Consider the following 21,237-nt stretch of genomic DNA (forward strand, 5'->3'; position numbering starts at 1 on the left):
GCCATTTGGTCTTAAAGACAACTTTTATTTGCACCACTTTGTCCCTTTCATGTTGTACTTGCAACATTAGCAGAACATGACTTTGATCCAGAGCTGTCAAAGCATTGTTTGGGGGTGTCCATGTTTGAAAATCAGGACTTGACACGAGCTAGAATGACACTTGTGAAATTACAGAATTGTGTACGCCACATATTAGTAAATTAGTAGTAGAGCTTTTATTTTATTTAACAAGTTACACAAAGCATTGATGCTCATTTTGTATTATTCATTTTATGGGGCTTACAGGTCAGAAAGAGACGGACAGGTTTGTCTAGTAGGGTTCTAATTGGAGCAGAGATGATATAACACTCACAAGTACAGCATCACAGGAAAGGTAAAGCAGGCAGTCACAGTCAGAAACATAAAAAGGCTTAACATCAAAATAACATTTGCTCACCAATAAATCGTATGTCACCCTACCAACCCTTTTCTCTCATTAATCATGTTTTCTTCTATCTAATCCAAGAAAGAAACGGTGTGTGTATATAGAATAAAGTGTGGATGTGTTTCCGCTGAATGGATCAATGTCGTTCTTCCCCATTCCTGGTCCTTTTCACTTCCTCTAACGAAACTGCAGAGGGCTGACACGCAGACCAATCACATCCTTTCCGATCTCAGTCACCTTGGAAACAATAAGGTTAACGGTCAGCGATACCACTGACGGGAGAGGACATCTAAAATATGTAACACTCAGTTACAAAGCAATTAATACAACTTCATATCAAAGCGGGACACTTCTAAATAGAGGGGAATTCTGTACATGACAACACAGTAGGGCAGTTCTCTTGACTGACCTGTGTGACCCTGCAGACCTGGCCCTTGTAGGGGGGGCAATAGCAGGCCCCAGAGAGGGGGCACTTCTCCACTGGGCGTCCACGGTACAGGGGCGTGTACGAGGCAGCGCACAGGTCAAATGGATTGTGGGGGTCGTAGTTCAGCTGGTGGGCATCGGTTAGCGTCTTCTCGCATGCTGCCAAGATCTTGCGTGTCTTTAATACAGAGATGGAGAAGGTAAGAGACAGTGAATATATAGAAATAATTTAATGTGTATAAAGGGACATAGCACACACACACACACTTTGTTACCTGCTGTGCCACCTCTGGTTTGGGTCCTAGTTCAAGCAGACGACGGGCAAAACTGGCAGCTGTTTTGAAGTTCTTCAGTTTAAAGAATAGATTTAGTGCTGTACGTAAGACAAGGACCATGTGGACTGGCTGGAGACTGCAGTGGGTGAAGTAAGCTGCCATCTGGGAAAAACAACACATACAATCTTTTAAAAAGGATCAATGGGTAGTGGGTAGTGAGCTCTTCAATGAATAGGGAGATTGCGGATTAATGGTTCAGTTGGGAAGTAGATAAGAAACACAATGACAATACCTCACACAGCCTCTTCTGCTGGTCCAATGTGTCTTTAGGCAACTTTTTCCTTTCCGTTTCCATGGTGAGGCCAACAATGTATTCTCTGCAGATTGTGATCAGCTGCTGAGCCTAAGAGAGACAGTGACCTCAATCAGGTTATCACCACTACCATCAGGCCCACAGTTGATTAACCTTAGTCTAAACAAGTCTACGTACCTCTGCGATCTCCTGCTTGTTGTCGACCACCAGCAGTGGCACAGACAGCAGGATGGTGCGGAAGCGTTCAACGGCCTCCTCGAAGCGGCCGGCAGTGGTGAGCTGGTAGCACTGCTGCAGGCGGGCAATGAGATCTGAGAGACGAAGACCCACAGCGGGCAGCCCCTGCTTGGCCCCACAGTCTTTCCAGTTCCTCTGCGGGTTACCACGCAGGCAGGGCAGAGACGGCAGGCCCAGGTAGCATGTCCTCCCGCGGGATAGAGTCTGCATGAACAGCTGCTTATAGGGCCCGAACTGCACCACCCCAACCTGGTCATGGAGCAACTGAAAAGAGAAAGAGAGACTAGTATAAAGTATACACCTGTATAAAAGGCCAGTGTGTGTGAGAGAGAGAGAGAGCTCACCCTCATGGCGGTCTCAAAGGAACCAGCCAGGACGTGGTCCACAGGGAGCTGGGAGTTGTTGCACCACAGCTGGGTGGGGCTCATGCCCTTGGTAGGAGGGACAAAGAAACCATCTTCAGCACCTCCTCCGGCACCAGCTGGCAACTCCTAGTGGGAGAGAGAAGAGGCAACATTCTCAGACTGACTAGTCATCAGTCATGCTATGAGTCCTGCTAAACCAAAGAGTGGAGATTTCATGTTAAGGAAGAGAATCATCTCACCAGCTCTGGAGGCAGGTCCAGATCCTCCTCTACCTCCCAGCCTCCTCCTTCCTCCTTCGTGGCACCTCCTTCCTCCCCTAATCCATCCTGGGCATCCATGAAACCATCTGATGGAAAGAAAGAGATGTCAAATAGAAATCCAATATGGATGGTGTTAATAGATGGGAGGGGTTGAAAGGAGCTTAATAGTGAAGACATCAAAACTATGAAATAACACATATGGAATCATGTAGTAACCAAAAAAGTGTCAAGGCAAGGGTATCTTCTTTGAATAATCTAAAATATAACTAAAATATTTAGATTTGTTTAACACTTTATTATTCTACAATGTAGAACAGTCAAAATTAAGAAAAACCCTTGAATGAGTAGGTGTGTCCAAACTTTTGACTGGTACTGTATATTTGCAAAACAAATATGTGGGCGATTGGAAGTGATGCAGAAAATTACATTGATGGAAACTACAATCTATCTGAAATTATAAAGCTGATCTATCCCCTAAACAAAATATACAAATAAATAGAGAGAGAGGAGATAAATGAGAGAAACATAGAAAGAGATGGGGTAAAATAGTGGCAATCTAAAGTCTTGTCACCTCATTTAAGGATTTTTTGAGAGGGACTCACCCTCATCCAGCTGAAGCTCTGCGTCCTCTCCCCAGCCCTCTCCTCCTGGGGCATCAACATCCATGTCTGCAGCCATCTGACCAGCCTTCCCTGCAACACCCACAATAAAAAACAAATGTAACAACTCTGCACAACAAATATGCTGACACGACACAATACACTACCCCAGGCTAGTCCCAAATGGCTAACACAAAATGTGCTGTCCGTGCAGGGGACTCACCCTTGGCTGCAATGGCTCCCTCAAAGAAGCCCTTGGACACAGTGAGCAGGGGCCAGTTGGTATCCAGGGGGTTGATGGGAGGTGGCGGCTGCAGCAGCTGGGCATTGGGGTCCACCTCAGGGACAGTGTCCTTTTCTGGGTCAAAGGTCTCTTTCAGGGCTTCTGCTTCTTCGTCCATCCCGTGGGTGGCAGCAGTCAGATATGCCAGTGACTCTACAAATGGAAGACAGCCACAGAGTTAACAAGCAGTTTAGACCAAAAGCACCACAAACAAGAGTCCCATGTCAGAAACATTGAGGAAGTTGGAAAGAGAGAGTAAGAGGTGTGTGTTCATTTAAGAAGACTCACTCTGGCCACAGTTCTTCAGGATGCGGACTCTCTCGCTGACGTCCCCCAGATACAGAGCACCCTGGTAGTGTCCACTCATGTCCTTTCTGATCTCAGCTGCAACACAGTGATCAAACACTTGATCAAATAACTCTGACAAACACAAGCACTATTGGTCTAAAACAAAACACACTCCTCTATCTGTCTAACCTATCTTCATCATCTTGCGTAGCTTGGCCAGGTTGCCGGTGATGAGGTAGAGGAAGGTGAGCTTGTCGAAGTTCTTGGTCCTTTGGTAGCACATCTCCACGACCTGGTGGTGACCCTGCAGCAGCGCCGCCTCGCCCAGCCGCTCCCAGCAGCCCCTCTCATCCAGAGCCTTGGCAGCCTCCAACGCCACCTACAGGATCGGAGGGCAAATTACACCACACAGTGTTTCACACAGACGTTCTCTCAGAGATGTTGAATGAAACTTGGGGTCTCAAACGCACCTCAATGTTTCCACACTCCAAAGCCAGACTGAAGCGGGTCTTTTCATCCTTGACGAAGTGCAGGGCCACCTCCGGATAGCCCTTCTTCTGCAGGTAGGCGATGATGGACTGGCCAACCAGCTTGGCGTTACGCACCATGTGCAGCACCTGTAGGAGGTCAGGGGTAAAACAAAGTCAGTCAAAAAATAACTCCAGAAAGGGAAAAGAGAGAAGGAGCATCAAATGACCTCCTCACCTCCTCATATTTGCGGTTGACCAGGGCCAGTTTGAAGCGGTACTCCGTGGGGTCAATGTTCAGTACGCGGGGCCTGCACTCACGGTCAAGACAATAGACACTGTTGCCTCTGACCCGGGTCACGTAGATGGGCAGATCCAGAGTCCGGATGATACCATGATCACTACAGAAAGAGGAGTGGAGTGTGATTAGAAAAGTTGGATACTGCTCTCCTCTCTCAAACTCGTCACTAGAGCGGTGTCTTGTGCAGTAGTGGTGTGTCTTTACCCTGAGGTGAGGGCGTATTTGATGTGGTTGGAGGTGGTGTAGATGAAGACTCCACTCTCGTCCCAGGCTCCACTCTTCACACGGATGTTCTCATGGATGCTGCAAAGACTCTCCAGCTTCCTGTTGCAGATCATAATGGCTGCCGGGGCAAGCAGACAATCCGGTTTATTAACAGGTAAAGGAAGGCTAACATCTGGGGGTACTAGAAAGCGAGTGAACAGCTAGATAGGGTGTACATTTAGGATAGGTTGTTGACAACAGGTAGAGAGAGATAGATAATCTGTGAAAGGTTGGAAAAACAACTAGTAGGGAGAAAATCTTGGCAGCAAAACCGAGATGAAAAGACTGATAAGATGTGTGTTTAGGTTGTGTTCAGTACATACCGTGTTTAGCCAGCAGGGCCACGTGGCTGGTGTCGGCGCTCCAGACCACATACTTGACCTTGGCGATCTTCACGGTGGCCAGCGAGCGTTTCTGCTGCACGTCAAAGAGGGTGACTCCGTCTGCGTCGCGCAGCAGCAGGGAGCCCGTCCCGGCATAGAAGATCTCCTCGCAGCTAGGTACCTGTACCTTCTTCACAATCTCATTCTTCAGGTTCTTGATCAGCAGCTGGAGGGAGAGCAGGGTTCACCATCATTACTAGTCATCCTCTGACCTCTTGACTGTACTGTAACCATCTTTAGAATAACTACAGCCATTGGTCCAGACAATACATGCTATTTAATCATGTGCACACACACTTACCGAGTGCATGCGGTCCAGAACAGCGAATCGGTTCCTGGCGACCCAGACTGCGGTCAGACCAGAGGACCTTTTCCCCTCAGGAGCTGCAGGAGGGGGAGAAAGAATTAACATGGGTTTAGTGGGGTTATTAAATCATCTAAAAAGCAAGATATGAAATTGGAAATGCATTCACATTTCACAGATGTTGTCTCGTTAAAAGAGAGAATAAGAGTGTCGTTTTTACCATCTGGATTCTGAGAGTCGCTCTCTTTGGGGATGGAGTACAAGTCATAGGTGCTGTTCTCCAGGTTAGTTGCCCTCTGCAATAGAAGAGACACGTCAATACATTTTCAACAACTAAAGAAAGTGTCTAAATGATGAGTATGTACAGTACCTTCAGAAAGTATTCACATTCCTTGACTTTTTCCACATTTTGTTGTGTTACAAAGTGGGATTAAATGGATTTAATTGTCATTTCTTTGGTCAACAATTTACACAAAATAATGGCAAAATGGAAGAAACATTTTTTTACAAATATTATAATTTATGATAATTAACTCTGGATCTGCCCATAATAATCACCTTTGGCAGCAATTACAGCTGTGAGTCTTTCTGGGTAGGTCTCTAAGAGCTTTCCATACCTGGATTGTGCAACATTTGCCATTTATTCTTTACAAAATTCTTCAACTCTGTCAAATTGGTTGTTGATCATCGCTAGACAACCATTTTCAGGTCTTCCCATAGATTTAAGTCAAAACTGTAACCCGGCAACTCAAGAACATTCAGTGTTCTTGGTAAGCATCTCCAGTGTAGATTTGGCCTTGTGTTTTAGGTTATTGTCCTGCTGATAGGTGAATGAATCTCTCAGTGTCTGGTGGAACGCAGCTTTTCATTTGTAATTTTTGTATAAAATAATAATTTCATTGACATTATGGGGCATTGTGTGTAGGCCAGTGACTAAACTACATTTAAACCACTTCAAGGGGTGTGAATACTTGAAGGCACTGTATGTGTAAGTACAGTCAGGTCCAAAATTATTGGCAACCTTGATAAAGATGAGCAAAAAAGACTATCAAATAAATAATACAATAGCGTGTGCGTGGCCAAAGGGCTCATCTGACCTTAGCACCGGTTTCAAGCCAAGTGGCGTTTACATTTGTTGAATGTAGGGTCGGGTGAGGTCGACCTTTGTCCTATCATGATTATGTACCCATAAAACATTGTGCTATATGATAGTAAAGCCTAGGACTGTGGCAGTCATGACATTTTGTCAGCCAGTGATTGTCAAGCAAATATAAACTGCCAGTCTCACGGAAATTGACCATTTAACTAACAAAGACATGAAGCATCTCCTGGCTTCCACGTAATAGCCGACAAGCCATTGATGCAGACCGTTAGAACATCTAGTATAGTTGATTTGAATCAAAAACGCTGTTTTTTATAACAGACATACTGCTCTCCATTTTCACAACAACTTTGCCAATATGACTTGACCATGACGAGCGCCCCACCTGTTTTGAGCCCCACCTGTTTAGTTAAAATAATACAAAATATTTTTTTTTTGGTGTACCAGCTTGCATGTTATTTTGGCATTAATACAGGTCACATCAGTAAGGCAGCTCCATAATGCAGGTGTTTCAGCCTAGCTCTGTGCTTTCTGTGGTGGGGCAGCCAGCAGAAAATACAGAGCGTAGGGGTTGGTAATGTTCTCTAGTTGCGCCGTGATTGGCTCAGTGTTCTGTCACCCATGGGGACACTACGTCACTGCAAAATCTAAGAGTAGAGCTCGAAAACTCAAGGCCCTTGTGTGCTGCCATAGTTACATTAGAAGTGCCCATCCAAGAAGGCTCAAGGTCATTGGCCACAGACAAAATTACATGAAATCATATCTACAGTAGCTTTGATTGATGTTGATAGGATGTTGATATGATCAGTCCATACTTTCAAAATCTTAACTAGCAGTCATCATCATGAATCAAGTCGCCAATCTACTGGTAAATCTTTTTCAATCCTTGTCATATTAAGAGAAATAATGAAGATAAAATGCCTTTGGTGCACATCGGCCATCGGACATAAACATTACACAACAAGTTAGAAATCGCAAAAATCAACCATGAGTGGTTTGGAAGGAATCAGTGGCTAACAAAGCATTGTAAAGCAATCACTAGCCTGCTTTTCAGTGGAGCTGGTGTGTGGTGCCAAGTCTGGGTTTAAATGCCTCTTTTCTCAAGCTTAAAAGGATAAACAATCAACATTGGCCATGCCGTCAATCCAGCATGACTTCTGCCGTACTCAAAACAACTGGTAACTCGTAACGGAGAAATCTGACTACAGTGCGTTCATGACCACCACAGACTGGGAAAATAAGTTTTGAACGGTCCTCCAACTCGGAATTGCAAGTCGGAGCTTTCTAGAGATCACTGAAGTCATCGTGAACCAACATTGTTTTTTTCAGAGTTCCCAGTTGTCTTGAAAGCACCATAAATCCAGAGAATGCCAGACTTTGATGACAAAATTTGCCCACACAAGGACCGCCACGCCACCTTCCTGTTAAAGTGAATACAGCACAACAAGGGGAGTGCAAAAATGTCTTGTATGCTGCTGCATAAATTATGTAATATGCCAGGGAGATATGTATACGGTAGCTAAGAAAGTAATACTAAATGTATCTTGTGTAGTAAACTTAACTGTTGGTGGTGCACATGTAGCCTATAGCCTGTTTTAGAGAAATGTCATCATTGAATATTGTAAGAGATTTCATTGTCTGCTTGATATGCCCCCTTTATTTATCCTGTGGTTCTGACTTGGTGTACAGGGAGAATAATGTAAGAAGGGCCCATGTTCTGAATTCTGTCGCTGTACATTTCAAAAGTGCTGAACAAAGTTGTTGACTACGTCCGTCCTAGCTCGCTCAAATTGCGGATTGCCTCTTATCTGCTCGTTGTCCCCTTATGCCAAAGTTTGTACATCTCAATTGTCAGTAGAACCCACATTTGTTTAAGCAAGCCAGCCATATCAGCATTTTTTATTCTTAAAGGCTGCCAGACAAGGCTCCGCTGACAGCCAGGTATAGCAGTGTAAAGGTGTTGGGACTCTGCTGTTGAGAGAGCTTTAAGTAGGCCCCAACAGTTTGTGGGCACCGTTTGTTACCGTTATAGTGCAATTAATGTATTATTTACTGTTGTGTTGTGGATATGGTCATTTTCAAGTTATCAACTCTTACAATGTTTGGGAATTACGTATACTAATGCAGAGTAGGAAAGCGGCCGTGCGTTTTGACAATTAATAGACATGTAGTGGTGTATTACATTAATCATGCATTGAACTGCATCCATCTATTCTGCCAACAATGCCTTAGCGTACGTCATGGAACACGGAGTCAAATATAACCTATTTTTTTAAACATCTTATAAAGTTGGTTTTGTAGCAGAAACAGAGAATTTGATATTTATATATTCAAATATTGACTGATATTATGATTTCAGATATGAAACAGACAACATAGTTCAAATGCTGTCAGTTCCACTGTAAACTTAAGGTCACCGGTTACTTTGCGTGAACATTTTTTTTCAATGGGAAGTAGTAGTTGTACATTTTGATTGGGAAATCCTTAATGGTTTTGTTTTTGTATTCTTATGACTGGGACCTACTGGCTTATTATGTCCGAGTTTATGGACTGCTTATCCTTTAATATCATGCGTGTGACTGCTGTCTTTCCATCGGCTCTATGCAGTGGCGTCTGTAGAAGTGGGTATACTCTAATTTTGCCAAAAAGTTCCCATACGGAAAGGCCCCCGGTGTGAAAATTCCTTTTTAAATTTTTTATAGATTGATCAGATTTCCACTCCCTAAAATAACACTTTTTCTAGAAATAAAAAGGTGATGTCTAAGTCCACAACAATGCTTAAACCACCACATCAAGGCCCATCCATGTCTACGCCCGTGATGCAAACAGGCATAATGACAATTGTGCATCACAAATAGCCTACTAACCAACACTTCAGACTCAGCGTTTTCCAATACCTGGTTTGCATACCAATTGCTGGCTTAGTTAGACAACGTCTTTTCAACTCTACCGGCTACCGATGTCATTCTTCTGTGAGCTGCTCCATGCCAAAACCAGCTGAGAGCTGCACACTCTTGCTGCCTGCAGATGATATTCCGCTGAAACTAGGTTTTGTGAGGCGCGCATGTGAATATATTTCACGTGCTTGGCGATTGTGTAGGCTACTTTGTGCATGACTTCTCTATTGTACTACATAATTGATAAGTCGTGGTCTCGAGACCGGTCTCAGGCACTACATACAACACTGCCGTAAGCACAGACGAAGGATATCAAGGATCTGGAAAGGTTCTGTATGGAGGAATGGTCTAAGATCCCTCCCAATGTTGTCTCCAATCCCATAAAACATTTTCGAAAAAGGCTCAGTGCCGTTATCCTCGCAAAGGTGAGGTAATGAAAACTGGGTTACAAATAATAAAAATAATAAAGACAAAATCTCTCAATGGTCTTAGTATAAAATTGATGTAATTTAAAAATTTTATAAGTACACAATATAGCTCAGTATTTGTATTATTTATTGTATAGTCTTTTCTGCTCAGGGTGCCAATAATTTTGGACATGACTGTATAACCTATTATGTGCACGCAAGTTTGTTTTAAGAGCGAGACTCACAGTGCAGAGCAGGACAGCATTCTCTGCGGGGTTGTAAGACATGCTGAACACTGGGAACTTTGACCCACTAGTAGAAAAACAGAACAGTGGTTAGAAATCACATCATGAGAAAACCAGCTGACCTCTCACATTCTTTTAGAAAATCGCAAGCAGTCAGTCTCATCCTTCAGAATTCAGTTAAAGGACAATACAGACTTCGCAGTGTTATATGAGCATGCACACACACACACACACCTGCGGAGCTGCATGACGGCAGTGTCCTTGCTGCTGCTGAAGTCGAGCTGTCGCAGGAAGCGGTCCTTGACGTAGTAGAGCATGTTTCCGTACACAGCGTAGGCCGGACGCTCACGCTCCAGCTTAAAAACCAGCATACCACTGTCATGACCTGGAGGACAAACAGCCTGGTTACGCACTCCACCTCTAATTAACAAATGTCTTCAACAACACACTGTCACTGACAAACAGTGAAATTAAGTGCAACAATATTCAGTATGTGTGCCCATCTGCATAGGAGGTGAGTCAAGAATACCACCATCTGCCTTACAATATAATCTACTTTGAGCACAATAAAAAGCTCCATATCAATTTGATTCATTGTTATCATTATACGTCAGTCACTTACCGGCAGCAAATAGGTTGAGGTTGGGGTGAGCGCCCAGCACCCAGAAGCGGTCGTGGTCCCTGCGGAAGGTCTGGACGCCAGTCCTCTTGGACATGTCCCACACACGGATGCTCTTGTCCTCGGAGTTGGAAAGGATGAGCTCCTGGCGGGGGTGGAAGACAGCACAGGACACGTTGTTGTAGTGGCCCCTGCAGGTGTCCAGCTCCCATGCCTTGGACTCTGGAGAGGTGGGAGAAAGTAAGACAATCAAGTTATAAATAATTGTATGTGTGGGGTACAAAGATGAGGTAAGCATTCAAAAATCATGTTAAATACTATTATTGAATGGGGTAATTATACAGAATGGGGTAATGTGTGTAGGCCAGCGACACAAAAACTAAATTTAATACATTTTAATTTCAGGCTGTAACAACAAAATGTGAAAAAAGTCAAGGGATGTGAATACTTTCTGAAAGCACTGTACATAGTAAGACAATACATCATCCAGTTAAACACACTCACCGTTCATCCTCCAGATCTTGACCTGCCGGTCGTCAGCCCCTGAGACGATGAGAGGCATGCTGGGATGGAAGGCGGCCCAGTTGACCCCACGGTCGTGACCCTGTAGAGACAAGAAAACTCACATGGCTCATAGCTGGCCCTCAGACAGCTCAGAGCTAATCTTGGGCAGTACAAACTCCAGGGCCTACCAATTAAATATGTATTCATTTCAGTGATCTGCTCAGCTCACACCGCTCTGCTTCTCCAAAGACGGGCATATAGAATACTACATAGAAAATTCAGAGGCACACCACAACTACTTTCAGTGTTTCCCCCAGATTTCATTTAGCAGCAGCGGGATGCCCTAGCTACATTGTTGTCGCCACTACAAAAAAAAAGATATATATATATATATATATATATATGGCATAGACCTGGGATGGCATATATATATATAGAGAGAGAGATGTAGATAGATAGACACACTGAACAAAAATAAAACGCTACATGCAACAACTTCCTTAAAATCATTGATTTACAGCTCATATAAGGAAATCAGTCAATTGAAATAAATTAGGCCCTTAATTTATGGATTTCACAAGACTGGGCAGGGGCACAGACATGGGTGGGCATGGGCTGGCATAGACCTAACCACTTGGGAGCCAGGCCCACCCACTGGGGAGCCAACTCAGCCAATCAGAATCAGATTTTCCCCACAAAAGGGCTACATTACAGACAGAAATACTCCTCAGTCTGCGGTTGTGAGGCCGCTTGGACGTCATGCCAAATTCTCTAAAATGACGTTGGAGGCAGCTTATGGTAGAGAAATGAAAATTAAATGATCTTGCAACAGCTCTGGTGGACATTTCTAAAGTAAGCATGACAATTGCACATTCCTTCAAAACTTGAGACATCTGTGGCATTGTATTATGTGACAAAATTGCACATTTTAGAGTGGCCTTTTATTGTTCACAGCACAAGGACATTGATTCAAGACCATTTAACTTTTAATATTGAATTAATTTGTTTCAAAAAAATAATCTACAAACATTATTCTACTTTGACATTAGGTGTGTAGGCCAGTGACAAAAAATCTAAATGGAATCCATTTTAAATTTGTGTAAAAAGTAAAGGTGTGTGAATACTTTAATATTAACCATGGTAAAACGTTTTCAGTGTAAACCTAAAACGACTAAAACCAGACATAAATGATGTAGAAAAGATAAATGAGCTATATATATTTTTAAAAATAAGATAATCTTTGAGACCTAACAATTAAAACAAAAACTACAGATAAGGGATAATCTTTTTTTTTTTTTTTTTTAAGTCATGGCATTGATCCCATTGATTGTATTATGTTTGAGTCACTTAGATTGCATAAAAACAAAGCATAAAACATGGCAAATGTGTAGAATTGCAAGAAATTTGCTCTAAAACAGCAACATGTCTCTGTGGGCAAGAGGGCCTCTAAAAACCGCACTATTGACCACACCCACTACTATCACAGCCCCCACGCTAACTTTGCCACCACTGTTGAAAAATATCCTAGGGGAAACACTGACTTTACTTTCAACAGACATCAATGACTCACCTCGAGCACGTGTTTGACGACGGCATCGGAAGCGCCGAACAAATCGACGCCAGAGATGCCTCGCACCTCAGTCTCCACGGCACTGGGAGAGAGGTTCTTCTTCCTCAGACCTGGAACCAACAAACATAGCACCACGCACAAGGGGAATCCATATACACGTTACACAGGGGAACCCACATACAGGGGAGGGATAAAGAGACGGATTGACACACGTTAATACACTCAGAGATACCATCAGTGAGAGGAAAGGCAGTGCATGATTTGAGAGCTCTAACACAAAAACGTAGCTGCTGGAACACACACACACAGGCACTGAAAAGCAACAACACAACCTGTTTTCTCAGGGTGGTCCTAACTCGAGTCCAGGAACTACCATCTCTTTTTAACGGCACATCAAAACAACCATGATGGAGTTAATTAATCACCAACACACAAAGAGCATCCCAGTTCCCCGTCATTGGATCACAATTAATCAATCACAAAAAGATGATGTCCAGGACTCGAGTCAGAACACACACTTAAATATGGAGAGAACAGTTTGTATCAGTGTCGCTAGCCCAGGGAAATCATGTGGTGAACAAATAAGCCAACAGGATCAGGAAGAGGATTCATGAAGGAGAACTACACTAGGAACCCATGTGCAGGTGTGGATGTTTCCAGGGAGAGCATGGGGACAGGTGACACAGGTGGGAATGGGAAGGGATGGACTTGGCTGATGGGCTGGTGGTTGGGGTTGTAAAGAGGTGCTCTGATTGGGCGTTGAATGTCAGGAGGGGTGAGTAGTATTTTGGAGAGTCCATGCTTGGGTTAGACACTACTACAAACTAAACATCTTTCTGCTGCTTTGAGGTTTGAGTCATGCCAAGAGTTCATGCTTACTGACCAACAAACCTATCAATTACAAGTTAATGTAATCTACAGCATTGATCAGGAAATGCAAAGATGATATTGAGAAAGTCTGAAAGAGGATGTTATGGCTACTTACAGTATTACTGACTGTGCCGTGGAGACATTTGACTTATTAGTAAAGGGTAATAACAATTGGTAAGTTTGCGAGGTGATGCGTTATCATCAATGGGAGCAGTTAATAGTGAGTAGTAGCACGGCACTGATGCCTAGTTCACTTAGGGTATTTGAGAGGTGAAATGGTAACGGCCAACTGAGCCTGGAGACAGCGGTTGGCTATCATGTAATCTGGGACATTCATGCGCACAGAATAGTGAGAATAAATAAGGGAAATCCACACCTCCCAGCTGCACAGGATTGTGAGCTACAGTACATATCTACCTCAATAACCTCGCACATTTACTCGGTACTGGTACCCTGTGTATATAGCCAAGTTATTGTTACTCATTGTGTATTTATTCCTTGTGTTATTATTTATTCTATATTTTTCTTTATTGTTGGGAGGCACCCGTAACTAAGCATTTCACTGTTAGTCTACACTTTTTGTTCACAAAGCATGTGACAAACACAATTATATTTGGTTATGAGAAGTCACTGAAGCCATGCATGCCAACACTGATCTACCAAAGGAGGAACAGAATTATGTGGTGTGTGTGTGTGTGAGTTGAGAATTATGTAGGAAACTTAAGATACCTAAAATGGGTTAGTATATGAGAAGAGTAAAAGAATGATGGAAGGACAGTCAAACATGATCAGACGACAAATAGATATTAAAACATGCAGAAGCACAGAAACACCTCTCCCATATTCTCTCTCTCTCTCACCATCTAACAAAGTGTTACCATAGCTCATTTAACTACCAAGCTCTACAATTCTTCACTGAAAGGTATTTAGTTCCGTTCATAGCTATGCTCTCGTCATCCGCTTCCCCTATTCTAAAACGATATCCTTTTCAATCTCTCTATTCACCTGTTCATCTCAACTAAGGAGAGAGGTGTTTCTGCAAACAGCCCATAGAGATTCATTCTCTACAAAGAGGAGAGGAAGGGGTTCAGGACATGTCCTGTCCCTGGCTTCCTTTCCATACCACCCAGTCCCCTCCCCAAACCTCACCCGCTACCCTGAGTCCCATCCCCACGACCTCACCAGAGATATCCCACACGCGCACAGTCTGGTCCAGGCTAGCCGACACCACCAGGTCCTCAGATGGGTGGAACTGAGCACACATCACATAGTGATTATGCCCTGTCAGGACACTGCAGGAGAGAAACACAAAAAAATGATATCATTTACAATTAGAAAAACAGACACATGCAAGCGTTTGAGTGAGGTGCCAACTCTTCGCTCAGGCACAGACTTACCACACGCATGTCCTGGACTGCCAGTTCCAGATGCGGATGGTCTGGTCATCTGAGGCACTCAGAATCCAGGGATAGTCCTGGAGAAAGGAAAGGAATGGGTTTCAGAACGCATTAGGGCTATATGTCATTCTATACCAGAACATGAAACTAAGGGATAAACATGACATTCAAAAGGTTGGGCCGTAACGTAAGTGACAACAAAATGGATGTAGGCTGGCTATTTTGAATGTAAAAATGAGAAAGGACTCGCATGATGGAAGAAGGTGGTGCGGATGTAGTCCAGGTGTCCAAGAAGAGTGAAGAGGCAACGCCTCAGCTTGTAGTTCCACACCTGGTAAAGGGAGATAAACAGTTAATAGAGCAGTGACATCAAAGTTTCCCAGTATGTTTTAGGATGTATTCTCTGCTAAAACAAATATATGAGGGAGAAGGTGAGGGTGTATGAATTAGGGGTGTAAATGTTTAAACGTTCAAATGAAATTGGGATCCTTACCGTTAAGAAAAATCCCTAATGGAAAACAATGTTTTTCCCCCCCCTCACAAAATGTAAATCACAGTGCAGCTGGCTCGCTTGGTCTTTCTCTTCGCTAATGATGAGTGTGTGTTCCGTCTTCAGTCTGTTGTGTGTAGAATATCCTGGCATGTTCATTGATGACAGGCCCTACTTTACTGAAGTTACGAGATATTGGAGGCCAAGAAATTGCTAAATACAGTATTTTATTGCGAGATACAACTTTTGATTGCCGATAGATAGGCCTAGTTTATGGTTCTGACTCCATCTGCCTGGTGGCCGATCTAGGAAAGATGCAAGTGTTTGTGTTCTCGAAATTACGGAAGCTAATCAGTCTCCTCCGTTTCAAAAACACTGAATCTTAGGAGTCGATTCCTAGCGGAAGGGGCACAGTATTTAAGTAACTTTAAAGCATTTTGTTACACTCGCATTAACATCTGCTAACCGTGTGTATGCGACCAATAACATTGAATTTGATTTAGGAAAGAGTGGTCTGCCCGTAAGAAGTAGACAGGCTGTATGCAGGCAGATTGAGATTATTTGTTTGACAGTTCTGGTCACCTAGTGATGGACGTTAGTCCTGCTTCAGAAGCGGCATTCCTTTAAAGACAAGTAAAATGCCCATTCAGTGGCGCTTTGATACTATCTACAGAGAAGGTTTTATGTCTGTATTTAAAAATAGAACAGCCTAGATGGTGTCAAAAAAAATAATGAAATTATATATTTTTTAAATGGACCCAAAAAATTACATCCTTCCCCGACTTTTCCTTAATGTTTGTATTTTATTTATTTACTTATTCAAGGACAATGTGATGTAGGACGTCGGTACCCAGCCAGGCCTAACAATGACAAGGAGGGTCAAGAGGTTGATTTAATTTAGAACAATAGTGTAACGATGAGTTTACGTTATGCCTATTTAAATCAGCATTGGCACTCATGTTTATGGCAAATAATTTGACCAAGTGCCTGGCAGGTCGATATCATCCTATTTTACATTTGACTTTGTTAAAATAAGCTTTACGGGACTGTTTTATTTACCATAATTCTATTATTACGAATTAAATTTACTGTAAGGGAAACAAAAATATCCTGTTGCAGTAGGCCTTTGGAATAATGCAAAACCTATCTTTGACTGAGTTGATGAGCGAGGGGAAGCAAACGGAGCCAGTCTACCTGCATCACTTTATCAAATCCTCCTTCAGTCACATGCATGTGAAACTTTTTGATTTCTATATAGTATCAAAAAAAACATACTCTGCACTTTCTGTGACACTAACTTCTGTCAAATAACTCAATTCAAAAGAGGTGCAGCTCTTTATCCAAATATCACTTTCTCCAAGAATATCCTCACAACTTTGCGGGTTGATATGCATCTGATGCGAAATGCTAAAGGGGACGCCTGGCAACGTTAGCAATGTTCTCTAGCGGGTACTAATAGGCTGAAAGGTCAGGCGGTTCTAATGTTAAAAAGCCATTGTATGCTCTTACAGACAAACAAACATGTCGTAGCGCTTTCAAGGGTATATACACATATGTAACAGGACCATTATTCTGCATTGTGAATTGACATTATCCGTTATAATTTTAACGAAAATTTTTCTTTTTTTCAAATGGCAGTTTAAGAGTTAAGCAAAATTGTAATTTTTTCACATCCCTAATATAAATGTCTAACCTTGATTTTGTAGTCATCACCTCCAGACACAAAAAGAGGCTGCTGCTTGTGGAAATCAATTCCTCTGACAGGGCCTTTACAATAAAAACACAAACATCATAATCAATAACCAATCAAACTGGATCAAATTCTTAAATTTTTTTGTTGTTGAAATTTGTTACAAAACTCATTTTACCATCATGTTCATCGAACTTGTCAATCAGTGTGCACATTCGATAGTCCCACAGCTGGATGACTCCATTGTGAAGACTAGCAAGGATCCAGGGCCGCTTAGGGTGGAAACTCAGCCCTATGGAAAATAAATGGTTTTAGAAAGTTGACTTACTAGTTTTGTAAACCCGCCCCTTGGCAAAGCTTGACACATTGTAGGCGGTAACAAGTTTGCCTAGGGAGACTAGCCAGTTATACAACCTGTGTCTACTAGCTATGACACCAATGAATGGCAACATGGTCATCAAGTACACAATCAATGATTATTGGTGCTTTCAAGAAACTGGGAACTCGATGAACGATGTCAGTGATCTTCAGGTCGGAATTCTAGAAAGATACCCTAGTTTCAGATTTTAAATTCTGAGTTGGATGACCGCTCAAAAAATATTAGCCCCAATCGGAGCTAGTTTTTTCCCCAAGTTATCAGTTGTCTTGAACGCACTGAAGTCAGATTTCTGAGATCGGATGCCATGTTCAAAACATACACACACACACACACACATAAACGCTGCCGACTCACTAGCACGTGGGCTTGCGCTTGAGAGATTGTATATGAGACAGGTGTTCATTTTCTATAATGCCTGAGTCACTAAAACTGTATGTGCATTATGGATTGTTCTAGTTACATTTGTAAAAGGGGATTTTTATAGACAGAACTAAAAGCCAGATCAGTGATTGCAAAAATGAATTATAAAATCAAAATGATTAGTGGGTCTTATGGTTTGGAAGGCATATATTCAGCCTAGGTATAATTACACAAGCTCTGAATTTATTAGATTATTGCTGTCTGTTTTAAATGCAGTGTATTTGACCTTTAAAAATTGTATAACAAAGCATATTTAGAGAACTGGTCCAGACATCACCAGCAACAACGTTGCCTATGGGCACAAACCCACCATTGCTGCTGGTGATGTCTGGTGAGGACCTGCCATACAACAGGCTTACAAGCCCTCAGTCCTGCCTCTCTCAGCCTATTGCAGACAGTCTGAGCACTGATGGAGGGATTGTGCATTCCTGGTGTAACTTGGGCAGTTGTTGTTGCCAGCCTGTACCTGTCCCACAGGTGTACCGATCCTGTACAGGTGTTGTTAAACGTGGTCTGCCACCGAGAGGATGATCAGCTGTCCGTCTTGTCTCCCTGTAGCACTGTCTTAGGCATTTCACAGTACGGACATTGTAATTTATTGCCCTGGCCACATCTGCAGTCCTCATGCCTCCTTGCAGCATGCCTAAGGCACGTTCACGCAGATGAGCAGGGACCCTGGGCATCTTTCTTTTGGTGTTTTTCAGAGTCAGTAGAAAGGCCTCTTTAGTGTCCTAAGTTTTCATAACTGTGACCTTAATTGCCTACCGTCTGTAAACTGTTAGTGTCTTAATGACCGTTCCACAGGTGCATGTTCATTAATTGTTGGGAAACAGTGTTTAAACCCTTTACAATGAAGATCTTTTAAGATATTTAGATTTTTACGAATTATCTTTGAAAGACAGGGTCCTGAAAAGACAGGGTCCCGTTTCTATTTTATATTTGAAATTCTTCAAAGTAACCACCCTTTGCTTTGATGACAGCTTTGCACTCTTGGCATTCTCTCAACCAGTTTCATAATGCATTTCAATTAATAGGTGTTGTGGAATTTATTTCCTTCTTCATGCATTTAAGCCAATCAATCAGTTGTGTTGTGACAAGGTTTAGGTGGCATATAGAAGATAGCCCTATTTGGTAAAAGAACAAGTACATATTATGGCAAGAACAGCTCTAATAAGCAAAGAGAAATTACAGTCCATCATTACTTTAAGAAATGAAGGTAAGTCAATCCTGAAAATGCTCCGCATGTGTGGTTCCCACCGTGAAGCATGGAGGAGTTGGTGTGATGGTGCATTGCTGGTGACACTGAACGATTTATTTAGAATTCTAGGCACGCTTAACCAGCATGGTTACCACAGCATTCTGCAGCAATATGCCATCCCATCTGGTTTGCACTTAGTGGGACTATAATTTGTTTTCAACAGGACAATGACCCAACACACCTCCAGGCTGTTTATGGGCTATTTGACCAAGAAAGAGAGTGATGGAGTGCTGCATCAGATCACCTGACCTCATCCCAGTTGAGATGGGAGTTGGACCGCAGAGTAAAGGAAAAGCATAGGTGAGAACTCCTTCAAGACTGTTGGAAAAGCATTCCAGGTGAAGCTGGTTGAAAGAATGCCAAGAGTGTGCAAAGCTGTCATCAGGGGAAAGGGTGGCTACTTTGAAGAATCTCATAAAATATATTTTGATTTTACACTTTTTGGTTACTACATGTGTTGTTTCATTGTTGAATAATAGTGAAGACATCAACTATGTAGAAACTAGGAAACAAATAAGAAAAACTCTTGAATGAGTAGGTGTCCAAATATTTGACTGGTACTGTTTTATCGTGAATCGCCCATAAGTTTGAACAAATCGAGATGTGTTTTGGTCATGTAGTGTCGTTAGCATTAGCGAAGATAGCATACGTTTCCTTGCAATCAGAGGGAAGAAGCTAGCTAGCGAAGTCATGAACAATATAGAGATCGTGACAATGGCATTGCTAATATAATAAATAAATATGTCTTGTAAATTTACAACGACTAAAGATAGCAACATTTTACATTAACATGGGCAACGTCGTTAGCTAGCTAACACAGGTTGCTAACTTAGCGGCATTAACTTACCTTTCACACGGGCCGACTTCGTCTCGAATTTGGTCAACATCGTATGAAAGCGGTGACAACCAACGTTAGCTAGCTATATTTATTTCACGCTGAAAATGTATTTTTTAAAGTCTTTAAAACTGTTGTTTTTCGCAGACTGTTACCCAACCCTTCTTTAGCCCATTTACTTGCGCCGACTATTTCCTGACACGTCGACCTGTTGGTGCAATGTTATTTTGCTTGGGAACAATAAAGTTCATACACATAGGTCTTTGCAGCTGATGCAAAAAGCTCCACGCCACGGCGCAGTGATGGAGTCACTACTACAGTCTACGGGTGGGGCTTGCATCCCAATGAGTTGTACTGTATTAATTCTGTAGCAATAAACCTTTCCTCACAATTATCGTTTATATAGCTCACATAAAACCTCAATCATGTGAATTAATCAATTTGAGCCATTGAACATGTGGCATTACAAGGATTTACCGTGAAATGCTTACTTACAAGCCCTTAACCAACAGTGCAGTTCAAGAAGATGAAAATATTTACCAGGTAGGCTCAAATAAAAAGTCATAATAAAAAGTAACAATAAGAACAACAATAAGGAGGCTATATACAGAGGGCACTGGTACCAAGTAAGTGTGCAGGAGGGTAATATGTACATGTAGATGAGGATGAAGTGAGTAGGAGCAATGTACAAAAGGGAGGGGGAGGTCAATGTAAATTGTCCAGTGGCGATTTTTATTAATTGTTCAGCAGTCTAATGGCTTGGGGTTAGAAGCTGTTGAGGAGCCTTTTGGTCCTAGACTTGGCGCTCCGGTACCGCTTGCTGTGCAGTAGCAGAGAAAGCAGTCTATAACTTGGGTGACTGGAGTCTCTGACAATATTATGTGCTTTCCTCTGACACCGCCTACTATATAGGTCCTGGGTGGCAGGAAGCTTGGCCCCAGTGAGGTACTGGGCCGTTTGCACTACCCCCTGTAGCGCCTTACGGTCAGATGCCAAGCAATTGCCATAACCAGGCGATGATGCAATCTGCCAGGATACACTCTGGTGCAGCTGTAGAACCTTTTGAGGACCTTCTGCCAAATCTTTTCAGTCTCCTGAGGGGGAAAAGGTTTTGTTATGTCCTCTTCACAACTGTCTTGGTATGTTTGGACCATGATAGTTCGTTGGTGATGTGGACACCAAGGAACTTTAAAACACTCGACCCGCTCCACTACAGCCCCGTCGATGGTAATGGGGGCCTGTTTGGCCCGCCTTTTCCTGTAGTCCACAATCAGCTCCTTTGTCTTGCTCACATTGAGGGAGAGGTTGTTGTCCTGGCACCACACTGCCAGTTCTCCGAATTCCTGCCTATAGGCCGTCTCATCC

General features: G+C 42.8%; 1 protein-coding gene across 2 annotated transcripts; it reads right to left on the reverse strand.

Moving 5' to 3' along the window:
- Nucleotides 1–196: 196 nt before the first annotated feature.
- On the reverse strand, nt 197–20,188 carry LOC139376238 (coatomer subunit alpha-like). 2 transcript variants are annotated; one of them, XM_071118552.1, is made up of 28 exons: nt 19,885–20,188; nt 17,159–17,272; nt 16,984–17,057; nt 15,051–15,131; nt 14,801–14,877; nt 14,586–14,695; nt 12,534–12,643; nt 10,964–11,063; nt 10,463–10,681; nt 10,075–10,225; nt 9,841–9,907; nt 5,410–5,485; nt 5,187–5,269; nt 4,826–5,051; nt 4,443–4,581; nt 4,176–4,338; nt 3,941–4,087; nt 3,660–3,849; nt 3,471–3,566; nt 3,123–3,335; nt 2,903–2,992; nt 2,280–2,386; nt 2,020–2,166; nt 1,616–1,939; nt 1,418–1,528; nt 1,126–1,287; nt 834–1,028; nt 197–661 (listed from the first exon to the last, which is right to left on the reverse strand). In XM_071118552.1, exons 1-28 carry the CDS (start codon nt 19,922–19,924, stop codon nt 602–604), a joined length of 3,672 nt encoding a protein of 1,223 aa, XP_070974653.1. In that variant the 5' UTR covers nt 19,925–20,188; the 3' UTR covers nt 197–601. The 2 variants fall into 2 exon arrangements, with proteins under 2 accessions (XP_070974653.1, XP_070974655.1); XM_071118554.1 differs by having other exon boundaries at nt 12,534–14,236; nt 14,448–14,695; nt 19,885–20,077.
- Nucleotides 20,189–21,237: the final 1,049 nt, after the last annotated feature.

Source organism: Oncorhynchus clarkii, chromosome 20, assembly GCF_045791955.1.
Source record: "Oncorhynchus clarkii lewisi isolate Uvic-CL-2024 chromosome 20, UVic_Ocla_1.0, whole genome shotgun sequence".
Taxonomy (NCBI): domain Eukaryota; kingdom Metazoa; phylum Chordata; class Actinopteri; order Salmoniformes; family Salmonidae; genus Oncorhynchus; species Oncorhynchus clarkii.